General features: G+C 38.8%; 1 protein-coding gene across 1 annotated transcript in view; it reads right to left on the bottom strand.

Annotated features, from left to right (window-relative positions):
* Positions 1 to 21012, bottom strand: part of SPTLC3 (serine palmitoyltransferase long chain base subunit 3) — a 131986-nt gene that overhangs the window by 94512 nt on the left and 16462 nt on the right. Inside the window, exon 2 of the mRNA XM_040447712.1 lies at positions 7167 to 7352. Within this exon, the coding sequence (XP_040303646.1) occupies positions 7167 to 7352 (186 nt within the window). The remainder of the gene's footprint in view (positions 1 to 7166; positions 7353 to 21012) is intronic.

Below are 21012 nucleotides of genomic sequence, written 5' to 3'. Positions count from 1 at the left end.
CAAATCAGTGGGTAAAAAAATGCAATTAATTATATTGAGACAACTTAAAAATCTTTAAAAAGAATGTTCTACCTCACACAATACATAGAAATCAATTCCAAGTGAATTTATGGGTTAATGAATAAAAACCACAAATCATAAAAGTACTAAATGACATTGTAGGAAAATTTGTTTTAACTTTAAGATGAAAAAAATGTCTTCCTAAACATGATTAACTCTCCCTTCCCAAAGAACAAAACTAACAACAAAGAAAAGGAAATGTTTGATACATAGGACTTAAAAAAAATAAAATGGCTGCATATAACATAGAAAAAATTAGAAGCCAAGAAACAGAATTAGAAAAATATCTAAAATCATTTAATAGGCAAATTATTGATATAAGGATATATAGAAAGAGAGATCAGTGAGAAAAAACAATGTAATGAAATTATGAGCAAGGGATATGAATAGGCAATTCTAGAGGAATAAGTCTAAAGCACTAATAATCATGTGAAAAGAAGCTTAGTCTCACTGTTAATCGGGAAAATGCAAATCAAGACAAGAACAAAAAATGTTAACCTATGAGAGTGGCAAAAGAAAAAATATGTTGATAACATCAACGTGTCAAGCTCTGGTGAAGAGACAAGCACTCCTAGGTACTGCTGACTGGAGTCTAGCTAGGCAAGCTTGTTGAAAGGCAATTTGCCGATCTCTCAGAAGTTAAAGTGTACATTCCTTGAACCCAGAAAGCCACCTCTAGGAATTATCCTTGAATAAATACATATGCTATTCATCGAAAAATTGTTTGAAATAATAAAATAATAAAAAAGGAATATAATCATATATCCATATTATGCAATACCATCATGCAAGTATTAAAAGGAATGAAGTAACCTTGTACTGGCATGTAAAGATCTCCAGATAAGAGTTAGGTGAGAAAAAGTAAGTCACACAACAATGTGTATGATATGATCCCATTTATCCCATTTACGAAAGGACAGAGTAAGTGCAATGAACCTTTGTGTGTAATTACATGCATGAAAAAGACAGGAAGAATGCAAAAAGAGATTGCTTTTTAGAAAAAAAGACACAAGTTTGAGAGGAGACTCTTCATTAGGGCCTGTCATAATTCACCCATGTGACACATTGGCTTAGTATTAATTGGTATAGATAGCAAAGCTCTACCTTATCAAAATCAATTAACTCTGCCTGCCTACTATTTGTAGATTCCTTCTTGCAAAGGGAAGCAGAGAGGCCTATATTGTAAAAGAACTAAACAAATGATTTAACTAACATTTAAATGATATTACGTTGTGTGTGTAATGTGTGTGTGTGTGTGTGTGTGTGTGTGTACACATAAGTATATATATATATGTATTTGTTTGGATAAATGTTGACCTGAGTATTCACTGTATGGGGGCTGTGATCTGATTTTACTGATGGTCTTATTTCACAAAATATTTCTAGAACTATCATTTTGGAGCTGTTACAACCTATGGTACATGTTTCCCTGCTAGGAGAAATTGTGGAAAATATTCATCCCTTGCAGGGCGCATTTGCTTTTTAGAAGCAGTCAGAAGGTATTTGGAACCAAGCCTATTTGGGGATATTGGGGGTCTCACTGACCAGCAATTTCTGCTGCATTTAAAGCTATTGATTTCTTAGCAATATTTAAATCAAGGAAGTGAGGGAGTGACCATTTGTATGCACAGGAAAGTCTGAGAAGCATTGTTCTAAAACACTGGTTTCTAACTTTGGCTATACCTGGGAATCATGTGGGAAGCTTTTATGAACCCCACTAAGGGTGCACAACAGGTCAATTCAATCAGAATATTTGCAGGCAAAGCCCAGGTATTAGAGGCTTTTAAAACTTCTCAGGTGATTCCAATGTGCATCCTAGGCCAAGAACCACTGGTCTAATATTACCATCTCACAAGCTGCTGGTTAATATGTTATGTTCCCAGGGAAACCCCAATGAAAGCTCTCTTTTGGACTCACCCAGGTCCAAACGGGAAGACCAGAGCTTGGGCCATCTGTGTGTGTGCTTTGGACAAAACTCATACTCAGTGACCTTAATGGAACCCATCCTTCAAATTATTCAGAAGGAAGTCTCTCTGGGGGAATCCTGCTAGCCTATCAGGATGCAAAAGGGAAATTTTTAATTTATGCGAACATTTGGAGATTTGTCTTAAAATTCTTTACAGTTACAACTTGCTGAACACTCTGTTTCATGTGGGAGTAAAAATCTCTGGGGATGGGCCAGAAATGTCTGGGATTTACTTGTAGGGGCACTGGGGACTCTCTGGATCCAGTGTGAACATGAAATTGCACTGAAATGTTTTACAACAGGCTAGTGCCATATGGAGTGGGTCTTGCTGAACCAGTTATCGAAACATAAGGATTGAGAAATGGGGCTGTGCTTGAGGTTTTTCAAGTCTCTGATGTTGCTTGACATTCATTTGGGTTTATTTGCTGACATCCTCTTCTAGATTTTGCAAAGTTAAGTTGTTGCATCATTGAGAAAGTGATTTATCCAGAGGTCTTTAATAAATTGTAATTCACTGCTGAAGTGGTCTTTGGTTTAAAAAATCAATGTGTCCCCAAAATTAAGAGTTAAAAGGAGAACTTATGCAAGAATATTTAAACCTTGTACCTGTCTGTATGGTCCTTTTCCTTGCCACTGTATTCTGATCGTTAGTGGAGTCTGTCAGAAGTGCAGGTGCCTTGGGCCTATGATCTTTTTTAGTGCTCTTCTGGAGGAAGATTTTTATTTTTGTATTCTTTTCACTTATTTTGTACTAAGTGAATCAGTAATGAAGTGATCTAGATAAGGGAATTATCAGAGCCTCATGTTTTGGAGTGTTAGAGCTAGAAATCAAAAAGAAGAACACAAAAAGATTGTAATTTGGGGCATCACTTTAGTTGAAAGGATGATTTGGTCTGAGAGGAGTCATCCCAGTGAGAGAGAAGATAGGAAAATTGAATTAATGAATTCTTGTATTTGATTAAAAAAAGAAAGAAATGAGGGGATGAACATGTCAATTAGCTTGACTGTGGCAATCATTTTGTTATGTATATTTTAATCAAAATATCATGTTGTACACCTTAAATTTTTACAACTTTTATTAAAGATAAAACAAATAAAAAGAATGCGCATAGAGGGGCACCTGGGTAGCTCAGTCACCTTAAGTGTCTGACTCTCGATTTTAGCTCAGGTCATGATCTCACAATTCATGGTGATCGAGCCCCACATCGGGCTCTGTGCTCACAGCGTGGAGCCTGCTTGGGACTCTCTCTCTCCCTCTCTCTCTCTCTCTGCCCCTCTCTGCTCTCTCTCTCAAAATAAATAAACATTTTAAAAAAAGAACTCACATGGAGTAAAAGAGTGTAATCAGTAATCAGACAGCTGGTTATGATCTTTCTGGAAAACATAATTACTATTCTCTACCACCACCTCACAGATGCACTTTTCCTTAGTGTCATTTTGTTCTTGGTTGGTTGTTCTTATGGGACAACTTATTCTGCACTCTCAGTGGCCAGAATGGAATATATTGCTCATGTCTGCTAGAAGAACCAGGAGTCACTGGAAAACAGCATGTTTCCAGCAAGAGACTTTAAGATGTGCCTCAGGTAGCTTATTAGCACAAAGCAAGAGTACTGTCAGAAGTACCGGGCTGGGGGAAATATTAAAAGGATAAAGGTCAGCCTGAAGTTAGGGTTTCTAGTGACCAAGTCCCATCAAAAAGAATATAGCTACTGCAGCCATTGTTACTCTGGAAGGCTATAAATGTCTAAAGGGGCTCAAAAGGAAGGAACACATAATAAAAAGTGTGCCATGTGAAAGGTATATCCACCAAGATGAGTCAATTGGCTGATGCTCTCTACCTCACAGAGGTCAAACAGGTGGGAAGTCATTTATTTTGTAAAGAAATGCAAGGCACTGATTTATGTGATGCACTGCCTCCCTCCTGGGAGGAGGTTGGAGCAGTTCTTGTAGCCATAGTGACTGGTGCTGCAATACAGGCTGCTTGTGCTCAGCGTATCCCATAGTTCAGGACCAGGCACCCCTTCCCCCAATGCCAGGAGTGTTGGAGGCTGGCAGCTTGCTGAAGGAAGCTGCCTGGCTCAGGATCACATCCTTCTATGGTGGTTAGCTCCCATCTATCTTCCTTGGAGACTCACACCCTTCCCTCAGTGAGGAAGCACCCTCTCATCTCCAGGGCTCCCTGTGAGATCCACTGAGGCCTTGTCTGGGACTGCATCACAATTCACCTGCCTTATCTTGCTCCTGTATCTTGCTCCCTTGCAGGTGTACAGGTGTTACTTCCAAGATCACTCCATAAAAACCATTCTGCCCTCAACTCTCCATCTCAGAGTCTGCTTCCCTGAGAACCAGTCTGCATATATATAAAAATATGTTCTGCTTGAAATGTAAGAAATTCTTTAGAAAAACCAAACTGACTAGCCCTGATGGGTTGATAGAGCAAAAATATTGGCACAGGTCAGAAAATAGATGGCAGAGCTGAAGCCTAAGCCTGCCAAAGGATGCCACACCTGAGAAATTTACATTTGACTCACTCTCTGTCCTAGTAAATATTCTGAAATGTGCTAATTTATTGTGCACCAGTTACCTACACCTAGGGAGCAGGCAGATTGGTGATAAGAGCTTCTAGAACAGACAGCTGGTGTCAGGGAGGGGCTGTGGGGATCCTTGGGAGAATGGCCAAGTAGAATCTGCTTTCTCATTTCAGTCTCCCATTTCATCATCAGCTCCTACTAGATTTTACTGTTTCTATATTCTTTGCCACTTAAGAACCTGTACATCCTCAAAACCGTATCTGTGGACATCTTTTTGCCAACATAAAACCTTTCCATTGTGATGGGTGTGCCACTACTATTCTCGTTTCTGACCAAAGTAGAAATTTGAGATTACCCTAGTTTCTTCCCTTTATCTTATTTTCTATACCTGCAGCTGCCAAGACTTGTTGATTCTACTTCCTAAATATCTCTATAATTCCCTTTTCTTCATTCCATCTACCTCTTCCCCAGTTTAAGCATAAATATCTCTTTCCTAAAATATTATAAGGCTTTTGAAATTGTCACTTTGCTTCTAGTCTTGAATTGGAATTTTATCTCTTACATCTACTAAATTCTCTAAAGTTCTTCATTCTCTTCTCTTCCTTCCTCTTTTTTCTCCATAGACCTTCCTTGGGAGATTTCATCTACTTCTATGGCTTTGATGTTGATATGCTCAAGATATTCTAAAGATCCCACAATATCCACACTATCCATATGGGACTTTTCTCTGAGGGTCTAGACCTTTATATCTATCTGCCAATTCTCAACCTCTCAAAAAAAAAAATTGGCCCCTTTCCCCTCCAATTGGATCTTTCTTCTCTATTCCCCATTTCAATGAATTCCACAGCCTTCTTTCTGCCCAGCTGTCTAAGGCATAAACCTAGGTGTGGTCTTTGATTTTTCCATTTCCCTAATTCCCCAGGTCAAGCCAATCATCCCTGACTCCATCTTCTTTAACATCTCTCGGTCTTATCTCTTACTACCACTCCTATTATAACTACTACCCTGGTCTTACCCCAAAGTCTCATCTAGCTTTTTTGTTTGTTTGGTTTTTTGTTTGTTTGTTTGTTTGTTTGTTTGTTTTTAAGCTGGATTTCTGCATGAGCCTCTTAACTGGTTTTTTGGTCTGTGCTGTCCTCCTGCAATCCCTTCTTCATAGGCCAGTGAGCATGGTCTTTCTAATCTGCAAATCTGCATTCCTCTGCCTGATTTCTTTCAATGCCTACCCATTGTTCTTATAATAAATATCTTTGGCTTATAGAAACCCATTATAGTGTGGTCTCTACTTGCCTCTCAAACAATCTTTCTCCCCACATACTCCCACTGTCACTTACAATAGTCCAGTCATTGGAATTCCTCAGTTTCTTGAATGTACAATGCTTTCTCTTACCTCTTTCACACCATGGTTTCTTTCCCTATGTTCTTTACTTAGCTGTGCTCAAGTCTCCATCATGTGGAATGATCTATGCCCATAATCATCATAGTATTTCAAAGCAATTTTTAGAAAAAAGGAATTCAGGGCATCATAAATCATTTGAACCGATTTAGAAAACATGTTAGGGAGATTCAGGCTCTTTGCAGATAACTGAATATTTTCCATGTTGTCCTGATAGCTCTGTAGACTTTTGTGGGCTATCAAAAGTATCTAGCTTGGGCTCTAAATTGGGGTGTTTTTGCACTTCACGATGCATTTGGCAATGTTTTCATGCATGTTGGATTGTCAAAGTGTGTGGTTGGAGCACTGGGTGTTGTATGGAAACCAATTTGACAATAAATTTCATATTTAAAAAAAAGTGTGTGGTAGAATGCTAATTCACTGATATGAATAGAGGCTAGGGATGCTTTTAAAAATCCTACGATGCACAAGGCAGCCTCTCCCATCAAAGAATTATCCAATCCAAAATGTTAAATGGTATTAAAGTTGACAAACTTCGACTATAATGAAATTACAGTTTCATATTTCACTCAGGCACACTTTTCTATTCTAGAACAAAACATAAATAATACTCATCTTGCAATGAGAAGACCAGCATACAGTCCTATCCAAATGCCTTTGCTCTTATATTTTGATTTTTTCATTTCTTTAAAATGGTATTTTAGGAGCATCTGTGTGGCTCAGTCGGTTAAGCATCTGACTTCGGCTCAGGTCATGATCTCCCAGTCTGTGAGTTCAAGCCCTGTGTGGGGCTCTGTGCTGATAGCTCAAAACCTGGACCCTGCTTCGGATTCTGTGTCTCCCTCTCTCTCTGCCCCTCCCCCACTCACACTCTGTTTCTCTCTCCTTCAAAAATAAATAAACTTAAAAAAATTGTCTTTTAATACCTATCTCATGGGATTGTTATAAAAATTAAATACAATAATGTCTGAGAAAACCCTTAGTTCAGTATCTGGTGAATAGTAGTTAGTTGCTCAATAAAATACTTAAAAAAAACAAAAAACAAATCCAACACATAGGGTATGGGGTTTATGGGGTGGAGATGAATAGAATTTACCCAAATGGTTTCTGAGAGCATCACTCGTTTTAGGATCTGTACACGTATCACCACTTCTGAGAACATTTAATAGAAGAATATGCATTGACAAAGATCCAAGCATGTACACATACATACTTTTTGTTCTTCTCGTTCTACGGCTGCATTGCACTTTTCTATTCCGCAGTTCCTCAGAAAGTCTCTGAAATAGCCAAATAGGGTTCCAAGTCCATATCCCAAGTAAGTGAAAACCATAACATGAAGAGGTGCTTCCTCAAAGGATTCAACAATTGGCTTATCGTAAAAGTGTGGTTTCCCATTTTGCTAAAACACAAAAGAAAATAGAAGGTTAGTTCTCTTCTATTGCAATAAAATATAATACTTAAAACTTTGGACTTTCAAACTTTTAAATTTCAAAGGACATGTTTAAGATCATAAAAAGTGCTTAGAGAAAAGTGGAAATTGATCATTAAAGAGGGTAATCAGAAAGTTACATTTTATTTTACAACCCCCTAATAAAATAATTGATTCAGGCAAAAATTCTCAACAGATGCTAAATCCATTAGGTGAAAAGTTAGTGAGGAATATGGTTTTTGCAAGATGCCAAAGTATCACCCCGTAGGTTACCCCCTAATCACAAATCTGAGGTTACTACCTTGACCAGGTGATCAAATTACATCACCAATGTTGGAACAAAAGCATCTGTGCTCTTACCATAATGTAATACTCAATACTCTAATGATACATTTAACCTGAGTTTAGTCAAATGTTTATATCTAATATTAATTTCACAAGAAATATCAGGATCAGGATAAGGGAATGTGGTAAATGACTTCATGAGGAAACAATAAGATAATCCACAATGTACACAGCAAAGGAAATTATCAACAAAATGAAAAGGCAACCAATGGAATGGGAGAAAAAAATGTGCAAACCATATATATGATAAGGGGTTAATATCCAAAATAGATAAGGAACTCATACAACTAAAAAATTCTTATAAACCATGTTTAAAAATGGGCAAAGGAGGGGTGCCCAGGTGGCTCAGTCGGTTAAGCATCCGACTCTTGATTTCAGCTCAGGTCATGATCTTGCGGTTCATGAGATCGAGGTCTGTGTGGGGCTCCGTGAGCTGACAGCGTGGAGACTGCTTAGGATTCTCTTTCTCCCTCTCTCTCTGCCATTCCCCCACTCAGGCTGCTCTCTGTCTTTCCAAATAAATAAACTTAAAAGAAATGAGCAAAGGACCTGAATAGACATTTTCCCAAAGAAGATATACAAATGGCCAACAAGTATATGAAAAGGTGCTTAACATCACTAATCAGGGGGACGCAAATGAGGACTACAGTGAGACACCACCTCACACCTATTAGGGTCTGGGTACTCTCAAAAAGATAAAAGATGACAATCGTTTGTGAGGATGTGGAGAAAAGGCAACACTTGTACACTGTTGGTGGGAATGTAAATTGGTACAACCAATATGAAAACATGCAACCCATATGGAGGTTCCTCAAAAAAATTTTAAAAATAGAACTATCACATGATCCAGCAATCCCATTTCTGGGTATATATCCATAGGAAATGAAATCAGTGTCTTGAAGAGGTATCTGCACCTCCAAGTTCATTCCATCATTATTCATGAGAACCAAGACACAGAAACAATCTAAGTGTCTGTAGATAGATGAATGGACAAAGAATATAGAGTACTGTGGAATACTATTTAGCCACAGAAAGGAGGAAATCCTGCCATTTGCAACAATATAGATAAACCTGGATGACATCATGCTAAATGAAATAAGCCAGACATAGACAAATACCGCACAATCTCATTTATATGTGGAATCTAAAAGATCTGAACTCACAGAAGCAGAGAGTAGAATGGTGGTTGCAAGGGGCAGGAAGTAGGGGAAAGGGTGAGATGTTGGCCAAAGTACACAAATCTTCAGTTACGAGGTGGATAAGTTCTGGGATCTAATGTGCAGCATGGTTACCACAGTTAATACTGTATGGTATATTTGAAATTTGATCAGTGTATCTAAAGTGTTTCACCACACACAAAAAATGGTAATTAGGTGAGGTGATGGATATATTAATTAGCTTGACTGTGGTAATAATTTCACAGTGTTTACATGTATCAAATAACATTGTATATACAGTTTTTATTTGTCAATTATACCTCAAAAAGCTGGAGAAAAGAAGAAAAAAGGGGGAAAAAGGGTCTGTGGTGGAGGGGACTTTAAGAGACACAACCCAATGCTGTGTGTGTTCTTTCATTGGATCCTATTTTCTTGTTGTTGTAAAAGCCTGGTTAAAAATACATAATTTGAACAACTGTGTAAGTCCAAATGTGGCCTGGGTATGTATCTTATTAAGGAGTTATTGTTAATTTTGTTAGGAGTGACAGTAGTGTTATAGTTATGTGGGGAAATGTTTTAAACTTTATAGTGTATGCTGAAGTATTAGGAGAATGAAATGTTATGACACCTGTAATTTCTTTCCAAATTAAATACATATGAAGCAATTTGGGGAAAATGTTAATAACTATTCAGTTAGGTAGAGGTTATATGAATGTTTGTTATTTTTTAACTGTGTGTGTGTTTGAAATTTTTTATAACAGAAAGTTATAGGAAGTATTTCTTTATATTAGGTGTCAACATTCCAGTGGAAAGTCACTTTTAGTACCAAACCATTCTGATTCCTGCTTAGTTGATTTGTATATAGTAGCCTAATCAATATTGGCTCAATGGATTAGTGAGTAAATTATTCCTAAGGATAATGTTTAATTACATTTTAGTCTTTAATAAATATTTATACATTAATTCATTCTTTCATTCAACAAATATAATGCAATGCACAGATTCTGCATTTCTCAATGAGGACTGTTTTAACTACTTGGAATATATAACTTTTAGTGACTTACAGGAAATTGTCTAATGCCTACTAATATTTAATGCATTAATTTAATTTACACATATATATTTAAATGATGCATTATATGACATCATGTTAATTGGAAACATTCTTTTTGCTACTCTCATAATCTCTGTTGTTACTACCAGCACTGTTTGATTCCATCAACACAGTTTTCTAGAACATGTCACCTTCCTTTCCTCTATGTTGCTTGAGCTTCAATGTTATAGGATCTCTATGTGACTTAGTCACTGGAAGTTTTATCCCAAGCCACAAAATATATGACAATCAAAAAAATCTACCTGTAGGGGCCCCTGGGTAGCTCAGTTGGTTGAGCATTCGACTCTTGATTTCGGCTCAGGTTGTGGAACTGGGCCCCATGTCAGGCTCTGTGCTGAGCATGGAACCTGCTTGAGATTCTCTCTCTCTCTCTATCTGCTCCTCTCCCCCACTCGTGTGTGCTCTCTCTCTCTCTCTCTCTCAAATAGTAATAATAATAATAATAATAATAATAATAATAAATGTATCTGTAGATGAACATTTCTCATCTCCACATAACTTGTTTTTTTTTTTAATTTTTTTTAACGTTTTATTTATTTTTGAGACAGGGAGAGACAGAGCATGAACAGGGGAGGGTCAGAGAGAGGGAGACACAGAATCTGAAACAGGCTCCAGGCTCTGAGCTGTCAGCACAGAGCCCGACGCGGGGCTCGAACCCACGGACCGCGAGATCATGACCTGAGCGAAGTCAGACGCTTAACCGACTGAGCCACCCAGGCGCCCCTCCACATAACTTGTTTTTAAAGCAATTTAAAAAATCTTTTTATAATGACATTGAACACTTAAATTGTTACATCAAAACTCCATGAGATATTATTCTTTGCCTCCTTATTTATCCATTATATCAGGTTACTTTTCTAGATACCCAAAACTAACATGGATGGATGTTGCTCTTGTCTCACATGTCTTCCCCAAACATTACCTGGTGGTCTCAAATAACGACAGTGAGATAGCATTGCTTAATATGAGGTCTTGAATGAGAGGTTATAATCAATGTCCTGTATTTGGGATTACAGAGTATTCAGTGGGTGCCAACTGTAAGCTGACTATATGCTATGTTCTGGGGATACAAAGATGAACAAAACAGACCAGGTCCCTGGCTCCTGATTTCTTGACCTCCTTCTCACTATGTCCTCACAGCAGTCCTGTAGGTCTGGTGGACAGCTGATATTACTACTGTAGTGCCAGTCTTTGGCTCCTTTCCCTGGCTCTATTCTGTGTTTGACCTTTGGACTGCATCTGTCTCCTGCGTTTCAAGTGACCTCCTGACTCAGTTAGGAACCATCTCCTGGTTCCTTCCACATCATTGGGGCACACAATTAGCTTCCTTTCTTCCTGGATTTGTCAGAGTCCAGAAAAAGAGACTGAGATCCTCATGAGGAGGAGTTGATAAACTTTTGTGACTTGTTTGTACAAGGTCGAGGAAGAGGAAAACGAAAAGTATCTGCAAGGAGCATTATGGTATTGTTGATAAGAAGACAGAGGGAATTAGAAGGGGGTGCTGCTTATGGGGGAAGACAATGCTGAGTTGGAGGTGGTTATGGTTCTCAGAAGTGGGACTGTTTGATGAGCAGTTAGAGATGCAGGGAAAGAGAGAGGCCCTGGCTGAGACAGAGTCAACTACTATGAGGTACAATTTAAGCCATGATTGAAGGTGAATGTGATAAAGGACTAATTATAAAGAGAGAACAGTAGGTCTGAGACAAAATTGGGGACCATAGGGAAAGAAGGGTGAGTAAAAGGGGCCAAATACAGGTGACTTCCAGAAAACTGATTTAGTCTGCTCACAAATTAACCACTTTGGTTGATTTCAAAGATGGCTAAATTATGTAACCCCATGAAAAGAGATAAACTTCCAGGCCATCCTGTGAAGATCAGCAGAAGATTCTCCCTTTTTCCTTTCCTGGCCCTATATCCATTTATGAGCTCCACATGTGGCCAAATCAAGCAACACATTTCCCCTGAAATCCATGGGAACTTTCTGCTTACATTGGCTCTGACGCAAACCTGCAGTGCACACAATGGTCTACCTAGATGCAAATAACACTCTCAGTTGGGTGCACAGCCTGAGCTTGTGTAACTATTATTTTGCCCCTGTGACTTGTTCTGGAAGAAAGTTATAACATAAAGAAGAAATTTTCAACAATGCCCATCAGCTCCAACCAATATCAACTTTATTTTCTCTCATATAACTTGATTTATTTATTTTAATTTAATTTAATGTAATTTTATTTGGCAGGGAGAAAATGAGATATCTTGATGGAGAACAAAGTCACATGGAAATATATAGGTCTAAACAGATGGAAAGCAACTCATTTACTATATCCCTTTATTTAAAATTGAAGTCCATCATAGCTCTTGGGAAAGATTTCTCAATCTGGGGTTGGATAGTTATTCTGAAATATGAGATTTTGTCTTTTCAAAGTAAATGAAGCATTAAAATATTGCTTAATAAATTTGCTGGCCAAATACTGACACAGCATGGTAATCTGTAATGTGCTTTACTTCTCTGTTCTAACTTTTCCTTCATAGCCTTGAAAAGAAATAGATCCTGAGCCACCTGGCCCAGAGCACCTGCTCACTTGGGACATTGTGACACCCTGAGGTTTGTTCACCCTGAATTCCTGTCACATCTGGAAATAAACAGGGTGTTGGGGCATGCTGGGAGGACCCACTTTTACAGATGACTAGTCTTCCATTCAAAGTAGCAGGTCTTTTGTTGGCTGCCTATTGTAGACAGTTCTAGGTTAACATCAGAGGGAATATGAACTCAATAAATACAGTCACTTTCTCCCAGAATTGTTAATGTTATGGTGTATGTGGGAGGTGGGGTGAGGACAGGAAAGGGAGTGAACAAAAACGACTACACCATAAAACAAAAAGTAAATGTCATAAAGATACCACAAATGGAGGGACCATATCATACAGGGGGAATCAGGGATGGCTTCCTGAAAGAGGTGGAATTTGAGCCCAGTCTTAAAGAGCTTAATGGTGGACAGCCCTTGGACAGCCATGAGACTGCCAGGGTTCAAATCCTGGTACTTTCATTTGCTGACTGGATGACCTTGTTCAAGTTCCTTAATTTCTCTTGTCCTCAAATTCCCCAAGTGTACAATGGAGCTAATGAAGTTGTTTTGAAAATTAAATGAGATAATATATGCAAAGTACCTGCCACAGAGTAAGTACTCATGAAATGTTAACGATTTTCATGAAATCTGAATAGAGAAGAGAGATGAAACTGTTAGACTAAAACATTTAGGAAAAAAGGGAAAGAATATGCATAGAGCCCTGGCCAGTACTTCTACACAGGGAGAAGTGGGAGGAGGAGAATCTTCCAGGAGACAGCAAATGTGGGAGGTTCAAGAGGGAGGAGAAGAGGGGAGTTGGGACACTGGAGCTGAGGAAGACCATTGCATATGTGTTGTGCTGGTGAAGGGGTGGGACAGACAGGAAGTGGTGGCATTGGGTACTAATAGTAAGGGAAGCTACTTCTTTGGGAATAAAGAAACAGCATATTTAGGAATTTAAGAAATTACCCAATAGATTAAGGATAACTGGAAATAAAGGGAAGAGATAGTATAATTCTCAGAACAGGGCCCCTGAGGGGGATGGGCAGAAGAGCACATGTGACTATCTTGACCAGAATGACACTGAGGGTCTCAGTAGCATCCCCTACGCAACCTCCTCAGAATTTTGGAAAGAAAGAAAAAAAAAAAAAACATGCTGCAGGCTTTTGTTTTGCTCTAGGTCCTTAGAGTGGGATAAAAAGGGATGAGCAAATCTGGAATCAAGTTAATTCTGTAGATTAAGCACCCACTCAGAAGCGAGCTTTTGTTTTCAGACTGAGGCAGTCCACGGAATTTGGCACATTCCATTATACTGTTGTGTTGGTCCATGGAAAGAAAAGCCAAGATGAGGATGAAGAGGCTGTCAGGTTTTGGTCACTAGGAGGGTAGGAAGTTTGGGAATAAGACAGTCTTTGGGATGACAAAATGCTGAAGGGAACTTCTAGCACCGGAGATAAAGAAGAGGGCCATCTTCTTTTTTGAAACAGGATGTATGCAGAATTTCCCACATTATGAGAGTTGGGTAGATAGTCCTGCGAGGTCTCCTAGGTAGAACACAAACTTCCAAGGATACTGCATTTTTAGGAATGAGTGTCTACCTACATTGTAATAGCTACGTTTTGAGTAGAGAAACAGAACCACTGTGAATGATATGGAATAAGAGATAATTCTAGAGATGATGTTGTACTCAAATGTGGGAAATGGTTAAAAATTTATGGAAGGCGAGACTATTTCCACAGTGGTGCTGTGAAGAGCTTCCATAATCTGTCTTAGCAGTAAAACAAGCATAACTCATAAAAATTATAAAAATAAAACCATTTAAAGTACCTGGAAATGGTCTTAAGGGCATACAGCAGATGAAGAAATATTTGCTTACTGCTAGTGTGTGTGTGTGTATGTATGTGTGTGTGTATATATATATATATATATATATATATATACATATATATACATATTCCTTTTTAAAAAAATTATCATCCCTAAGGTAGTAAAATTTAAAGCAGTTCCTTCTTCAGTAGAATCCTTTTACTTTTACTCTAAAATATTTGAGTGTCTTATTAATTCCAAAGTTGCCATTTATTTCTCTTCTAAAATACTTTGGAATGTCAATTATATGAATGATATAGCCCCAAAGCTCATGAAAGCAGAATGATACAGAAATGATGAGAGTACACAATTCTACCTTGTTTGGAAAGTGCTTTATACCTGAAAGTTGTTTGGGTATATCAAGAAATAAGTACATTAACCACAGCCTTATATTATGTGTTTGGTAGATTAAATGTTTAGAGATGCTTTATAAAACTCATATGTCCCAGTTTAGTCTATGTCCTAACATCTCATTACAAATAAGTGAGACACTTCTGCTTAGAGTATGCCATTTGAATCTATATGTAGATAGTCATGTTCAATTTGGGAGTAAGCACCTTACTAATAATTTTATTTCTGATTTTTAAGACACCAGGTATAATTAATCATTAACTACTGGCAACCCCTAGATTAAGATGTTCTACATGATAGAGCCAAGTGGAAACCTCTTATCTAGGGTATTCCAGGAGGGTGGCTAGAGTTAAAGAAACTGAGTTGCTCAATCAACAAAAATTATTCAAACCACTGAGATACACTAACATATGACAACTTAGGTTAAAATTATTTTTATATAGTCTTAAAACTCATCAAGCATCCAGTCTACCTAAAAGATTTTGTTATTGTTGTTTTCTCCTATTTCAACACTAAACCAAGCCTTATTAAGTGCCTGTGTTACCAAATACTCTGCCAGGAAACCGGATGTGCCCACAGATAGACTATAGGCTGACAGATGTTAACACAGGGAGATTTTCAGGGTACTGTGGGAACTGAGAGAAAGATGTATCTAACCCTGGCTGGAAGAGGTAGGAGAGGCTTCATGAATGAGAACACAGTTGACCAAGGGCTTGAAAGATGAATGCAGGAAGGATAAGGGCAGTAAGAATGGATAGAGAGAAAGATCCCCAATATAGAACTTAAAGCATCAGGCAAGATGCTCATCAACCTTTCTCCTGGACCACTGCAATCACTCCCTGGATGGTCTCCTTATTCCATCCTGACTCTTCAAATTTTCAGCGGCTTAGGTAACTTAGCTATAAAGTCCATTTATAGCAGTATTTCCAAAGTGCTCCCTAGAGATGGCCATTAACAGAAAGAGTTTTGGAAAGGCTACATACCTCTGTGTCTCTTAGGTATTGATAGTCTATAAAAGTTAGAATATAAGAGCCATCTTTCTCATCCTTCAATGTTCTTCCCTATTGCTAGCACACAGCTTCCCATGGTAGGTGCTGACTAAAACTCACTGATTGAATCAGCTTATTGAATGATATCAAAATAACTAAGTGAAAAACCATTTAACTTTGGGAAATGCAGCACATGTATCAAATGTATTTTTTGCCTTTCATGCAAATCTACCTAAGCCATGACAAAAATTCTCTCTGGGAAGTGGTGGTTTCTAGCATGAAGCTAAGTGTCTTAGCAGAGAAATGACCTGCCTCAAGTTCTCTGATTTGCTTCAGCAACATTAAACTTTCATTCACAGCTTGATTTTTGTCCCCTCCAATTCTTTTCTCATGAGGCTACTTTCCTGTGATTTCTTCAGTTCTTACCCTTTTCCCTACTTGCCCTCTGCTGCCACGCTCCCTGATCTCCACTCCACATACATATATACCCTTTGTCCAAAGTTTGAGGCCCAGCTCTGGCTGCTTCACTTTGTAAAAAGATCCAGCATCGATGTACTCACTGCATAACACTGTCATTATACTCACTCCATCATATTACAATAATATTTTTAAAAGAGAAGTCATTTAATAAAAGGACAGAAAATAAAGGATCACTTGCAAAAACAATAGCTTTCATTATCTTGCACTCAGGCCTTTCAAATATTTCAAATATTTTAACCCCGTTGTTTGTCCAGTGTGGCAAAGGCTGGCTGTTCACCAAACCCATTTCTCTTTCCTCTTCCTCCCAGCTGGGCTACATTTCTCATATCCCACCCCCATGTGACTGAGTGATGGCCAATGTGAAATGGCCACTTCCATGCTTGGCCCATAAAAAAGTCTATCTCATGGTCCATGGTCTTTCTCTTTCCCCTACTGCCCTCTGAATGGTGATAGCCAAAGTGACCCTGAAGCCACATATTGAAGATTGCAGAACTTTTGTTAGCCTGGTTCTCTGAATAACTACGTGGGCAGAGTCCTCACAACCTCCTCCTCCTCCAGTTTCATATCACTATCAATTAGACTTACTACAAATGAGAAATAAACTTCTATTAGGTTATGTCATTGAGAATTGGTGGCTCATTTATTATGACATCTAGTCTTATACTATAGGAATTCTTTTAAATTTTGTTGTTGTTGTTGTTTCCAACCCTTGCTTAGATGTATTTGAGAGAAGTCTAAGAACTGAGTCACCCCCTGAGGAAACGTGTGTATCAGGACCCATCTGGACTGACTAAAATTCAAATTTAAATCTGGGGAAGCTTATGCCAGAAAATTCACTGAGTCAAAGATTCAATTCTTGATTTATTGAGCATCTCTGTATGTTAGGCAGTTCATGATGGGAAAAAGGATGTTACCTGATTTAGGCTCCAGTGACCACAGAAGTCAGAGAGACAAGATTATAAACATGGAACTTTTTCAGGGGATAAGATTTTTATATATTAACTACTCCAATCCTTTTTTCTAGCAATGAACAAGTTCCGTTCTTGTGAGGTTAAGTTTGTTTTCCATTGTCTTGGCTTTTCCCTTTCACCACCTGAGAAGGTAGCCTGTCAGTCAGGGCAGCTCATGAAGACAGCCATAGGCTTCCAGAGGGTACACCCAGATTGGGAAATGAAGGGCTCAAAGAAAAGGGAGGATTGCTTGGAAGGGTGTAAAGAGTCCCTAGTAGAGTGCCCAGTGAATATCTGCTGTAGAGATGAGTGAAATGAGAGAGAGAGAGCAAAAGAGAAAGAGACCGAGAGCACTAACATTAGGAAAGGCTGGGAGAGGAGAGGAAGGCCTTCTGGGATAGGAGGACTAGCATGGGCATTTGCTGGTGGGTGGAAATGAGAGGAATAGAATCTTGCACAGACCTCTGGCTGGACCTCGTGTGTTACCTACTTAGAGATGAGATGTATGGCACCCACTGGAATTGAATGAGCCTTCTATGGCAAGGTAACCTAGACTTTCTGTTTCAGATAGCAGTGAAAGAAAGGTGTGCCTTCACTGGGATGCCTGTTTATCAGAACTGCAGGAGGAACACAATGCAGAAAAACTTGGAGGATCCCCAGATCTAACCTGGGATGACAGCTGGAGAGGAGGCTCTAAAGTCAATTTGACATAATTTAACTAGGAACAAAATGGCTATTCTTCACCAAACTGCAGTGATTGCATTCTTCTGATACTATTTACAACCAGCTGGCTTACTTGAAGAACACAGAGCTTTTATTAAGTTATCCTGATAAACCAAAGAAAACAATGTACCAGTGATTTAATATCACTGAGAATCACTACCATCTATTATCTTCTTGATCAGTTATGTGTCATGTAAGAAGAGTGCCTCCCTCTGAGGTGCTCAAAGATTTTGTGGCCATGATCTTATTTATTTACATGAGATTCTTAAGAGGGAGGTGGTGGATCACTGTAGTAGAATTAAAATTATCTTTACTTAATAATAGAGACATACAGCAATTATGGGGAAATTGAGCAATTTCCCCAAGGTTATAAGGCAGGACAGGTCAGGGCAAAGTTGAATTTTTCAACTTTACAATAGCAAGGTTGAAGAAGAAAAGCTTGAAGTTAGACCTTTGATACAGGATCTTTGGAACATATTTCAGAAATAAAATAGCTATAGGACTGAATCCTTTATCTTTCCAGGTAAGTACCAGTAGCTGCAAACACTCTGTGGGAAGGCTGCTACCATGTGCATGTACCTGTACTTGGAGTACCATTCAGGGAGTCTCTCTTATAGCCCATCTTCATAGAGTTCACAGGCTAATGGGGAAATAAAATATGCATAGAAAAACATAATATTTCAGGACTAGAAAGAAAGAAGTATTCAGTAGCAGCATCTAATCAAGTGTGTAGCCGTGGGAAAAAGCAAAAAGGGAGTCTGATAAGTCATCCCATACTTCTACATTTGTTCATTCATTCATTCAACAAATGCTGCTGTGCTAGGTTCAGGTGACATCATGGTGACCAAGAGGGTCACAGCCCCTGACCTCATGGTCTATATGTGTGCTGTCCAATACAATAATCTCTAGCCACACGTGGCTATTTACATTTAAAATTAAATAATTACAATTAAATAAATTTAGAGATTTAGATCCTCAGTTGCACTAGTCACATTTCAAATGTTCCATGAGGCTAATGGCTACCTTATGGAAGGGAGCAGATATACAACATTTCCATCACCAAAAGAAATTCGGTTGTTCAGAGATTGGCCAATTGTGGCCTATAGGTCATATCAGGCCCACCAACTACTTTTATAAATAAAGTTTTATTGGAACACAGCTATACCCATTTGTTTATATATTGTCTATGGCTGCTTTCATACCATAACGGCAGACTTAAGTAGTTGTGACAGAGACTGCATGGCCCACAGAGCTGAAAAATATTTACTATCTGGCCCTTTACAGAAAACTTTGGGAACCCCTGGTCTAGATGGAAATATCAATACAGAACAAATACTTACCAAAAGGGAAATGCTGAATAAATGAGTGCTGTGGCATGGACAGACTAGGGATCTGACCTAGTTCAGGGAAAAAAGAAAGGCCTTCCTAAAGAATAGTGTTTAAAATGAGATCTGAATAATCAGTAGGAGTTTACCAGGCACCATTTACCCAGCAGAAGAAAGGGCCTGAAGAACTGGGGGGTGGGGTGTGTTTGGCAGGCACAGACAGCACAGTGAGGGGACAGGCATGGGTAACTGTCATTTCTGGGAGGGGAACTCTATCCATTGTGTCTGCTGCTAGCACACCAGTGCCTAGAATGACATCTGATATGTAGTAGATATCCAATAAATATTTGATGAATGAATGAATGAATGAATGAATGAATGAACGAATGAATGAATGAATTGCCCAGGGAGGTTATGTAGAGCTTAAAAACAGAGTTTAGCACTGCAGCCTTGATCCTAACAAGGTAGCCACTGAGGAGTTGAAGAAAACCATGGCTTAAGAACCTGATCAGGGGCACCTGGGTGGCTCAGTCTGTTAAGCATCCGACTTTGGCTCAGGTCATGATCTCATGGTTTGTGGGTTTGAGCCCTGTGTCAGGCTCTGTGCTGACAGTTCAGAGCCTGGAGCCTGCTTCAGATTCTGTGTCTCCCTCTCTGCCCCTCCTCCACTCATGCTCTGTCTGTCTGTCTGTCTGTCTGTCTCTCTCAAAACTAAAATAAAACATTAAAAAAAAAAAAAGAACCTGATCAGATATGTGTTTTCCAAAGGGCCGTTGGAAGCTGGGTGAAGAATGGATCTTTAGGAGCACCCACATTCAGTGATTCACAGGGATTTGTGGTCATGTGGTTGGTAATTTTAAAGTCTTTCCCTCATCCAGCGTGGAAGATTTAATGAAGCAAACTTATTCAGTTGATTTTGAAATTTTGAATTTATCAAAACCCAAAAAGGAAAGAGTCACTTAAACTGCATGGGAATGAACCAATAACACAGGTGTGCTTTGACACCAGGTGAGGTGTGCACTGTGGTATTTCTTTACCATGCCAGGCAGCCAGTGACTCATAGGTGAGTTATAACAAGGGTGGGGCTTTTGGAAGGGCACAAAGTGTGGTTCTGGGAGTCATTTGGCTGAGCTCAGTGGACTGAACTTGGATTACAAAACATGGTTTTTCTCTTTGAAGCAAACTGAATCTATTTTTTTCTTTTGTACCTCAGTGATGTTGAACTACATATTTGAACTGCACCCAAAACTTGCTGTCCTGTGAAGCTAGACCAAACTGTGCCTGACATTCAGCACCATGAAGAAGCAGAAGGCCCTGTCACCTAGAAAGAAAAAGACTTGCTAAGGATTCAGGTGCTGTTCCTTCTCTATGTGTTTATTAGTATTTGGTTCGTGGTTACACATACCTATTCTCCTTGCTTTTCTCCTCCTTTTTTTTGCCTGTCACCCTATAAAACCACACATTTTATGCATGTCAAGAGCAGTCTGGAACCTATAACACGGTTTACCTTTTGCTTGTCTTTGAAGACAGAACGTGTCCTTAAAGAGATAATGGTTAGTTGAAAGTATATGGATTTCCTGGCTGAAATCTTTTGTTTGCATGGAAGACAGCACATGCCATTTTAGTTTCCATGAAAACCTTTTGCTCTGTGGAAAAGTAAGTATCCTGTCTCCAAACAACAAATTCACCAAGAATATGTTGTCATAAACAATTTATTTCATTGTTTTCAAAAAATATGATAATAGCCATGGTCATAGCTATAA

Source organism: Herpailurus yagouaroundi, unplaced genomic scaffold (genome assembly GCF_014898765.1).
Source record: "Herpailurus yagouaroundi ecotype Mexico unplaced genomic scaffold, PumYag 196, whole genome shotgun sequence".
NCBI lineage: Eukaryota > Metazoa > Chordata > Mammalia > Carnivora > Felidae > Herpailurus > Herpailurus yagouaroundi.
This window is presented reverse-complemented; position numbering and strand designations above follow the sequence as displayed.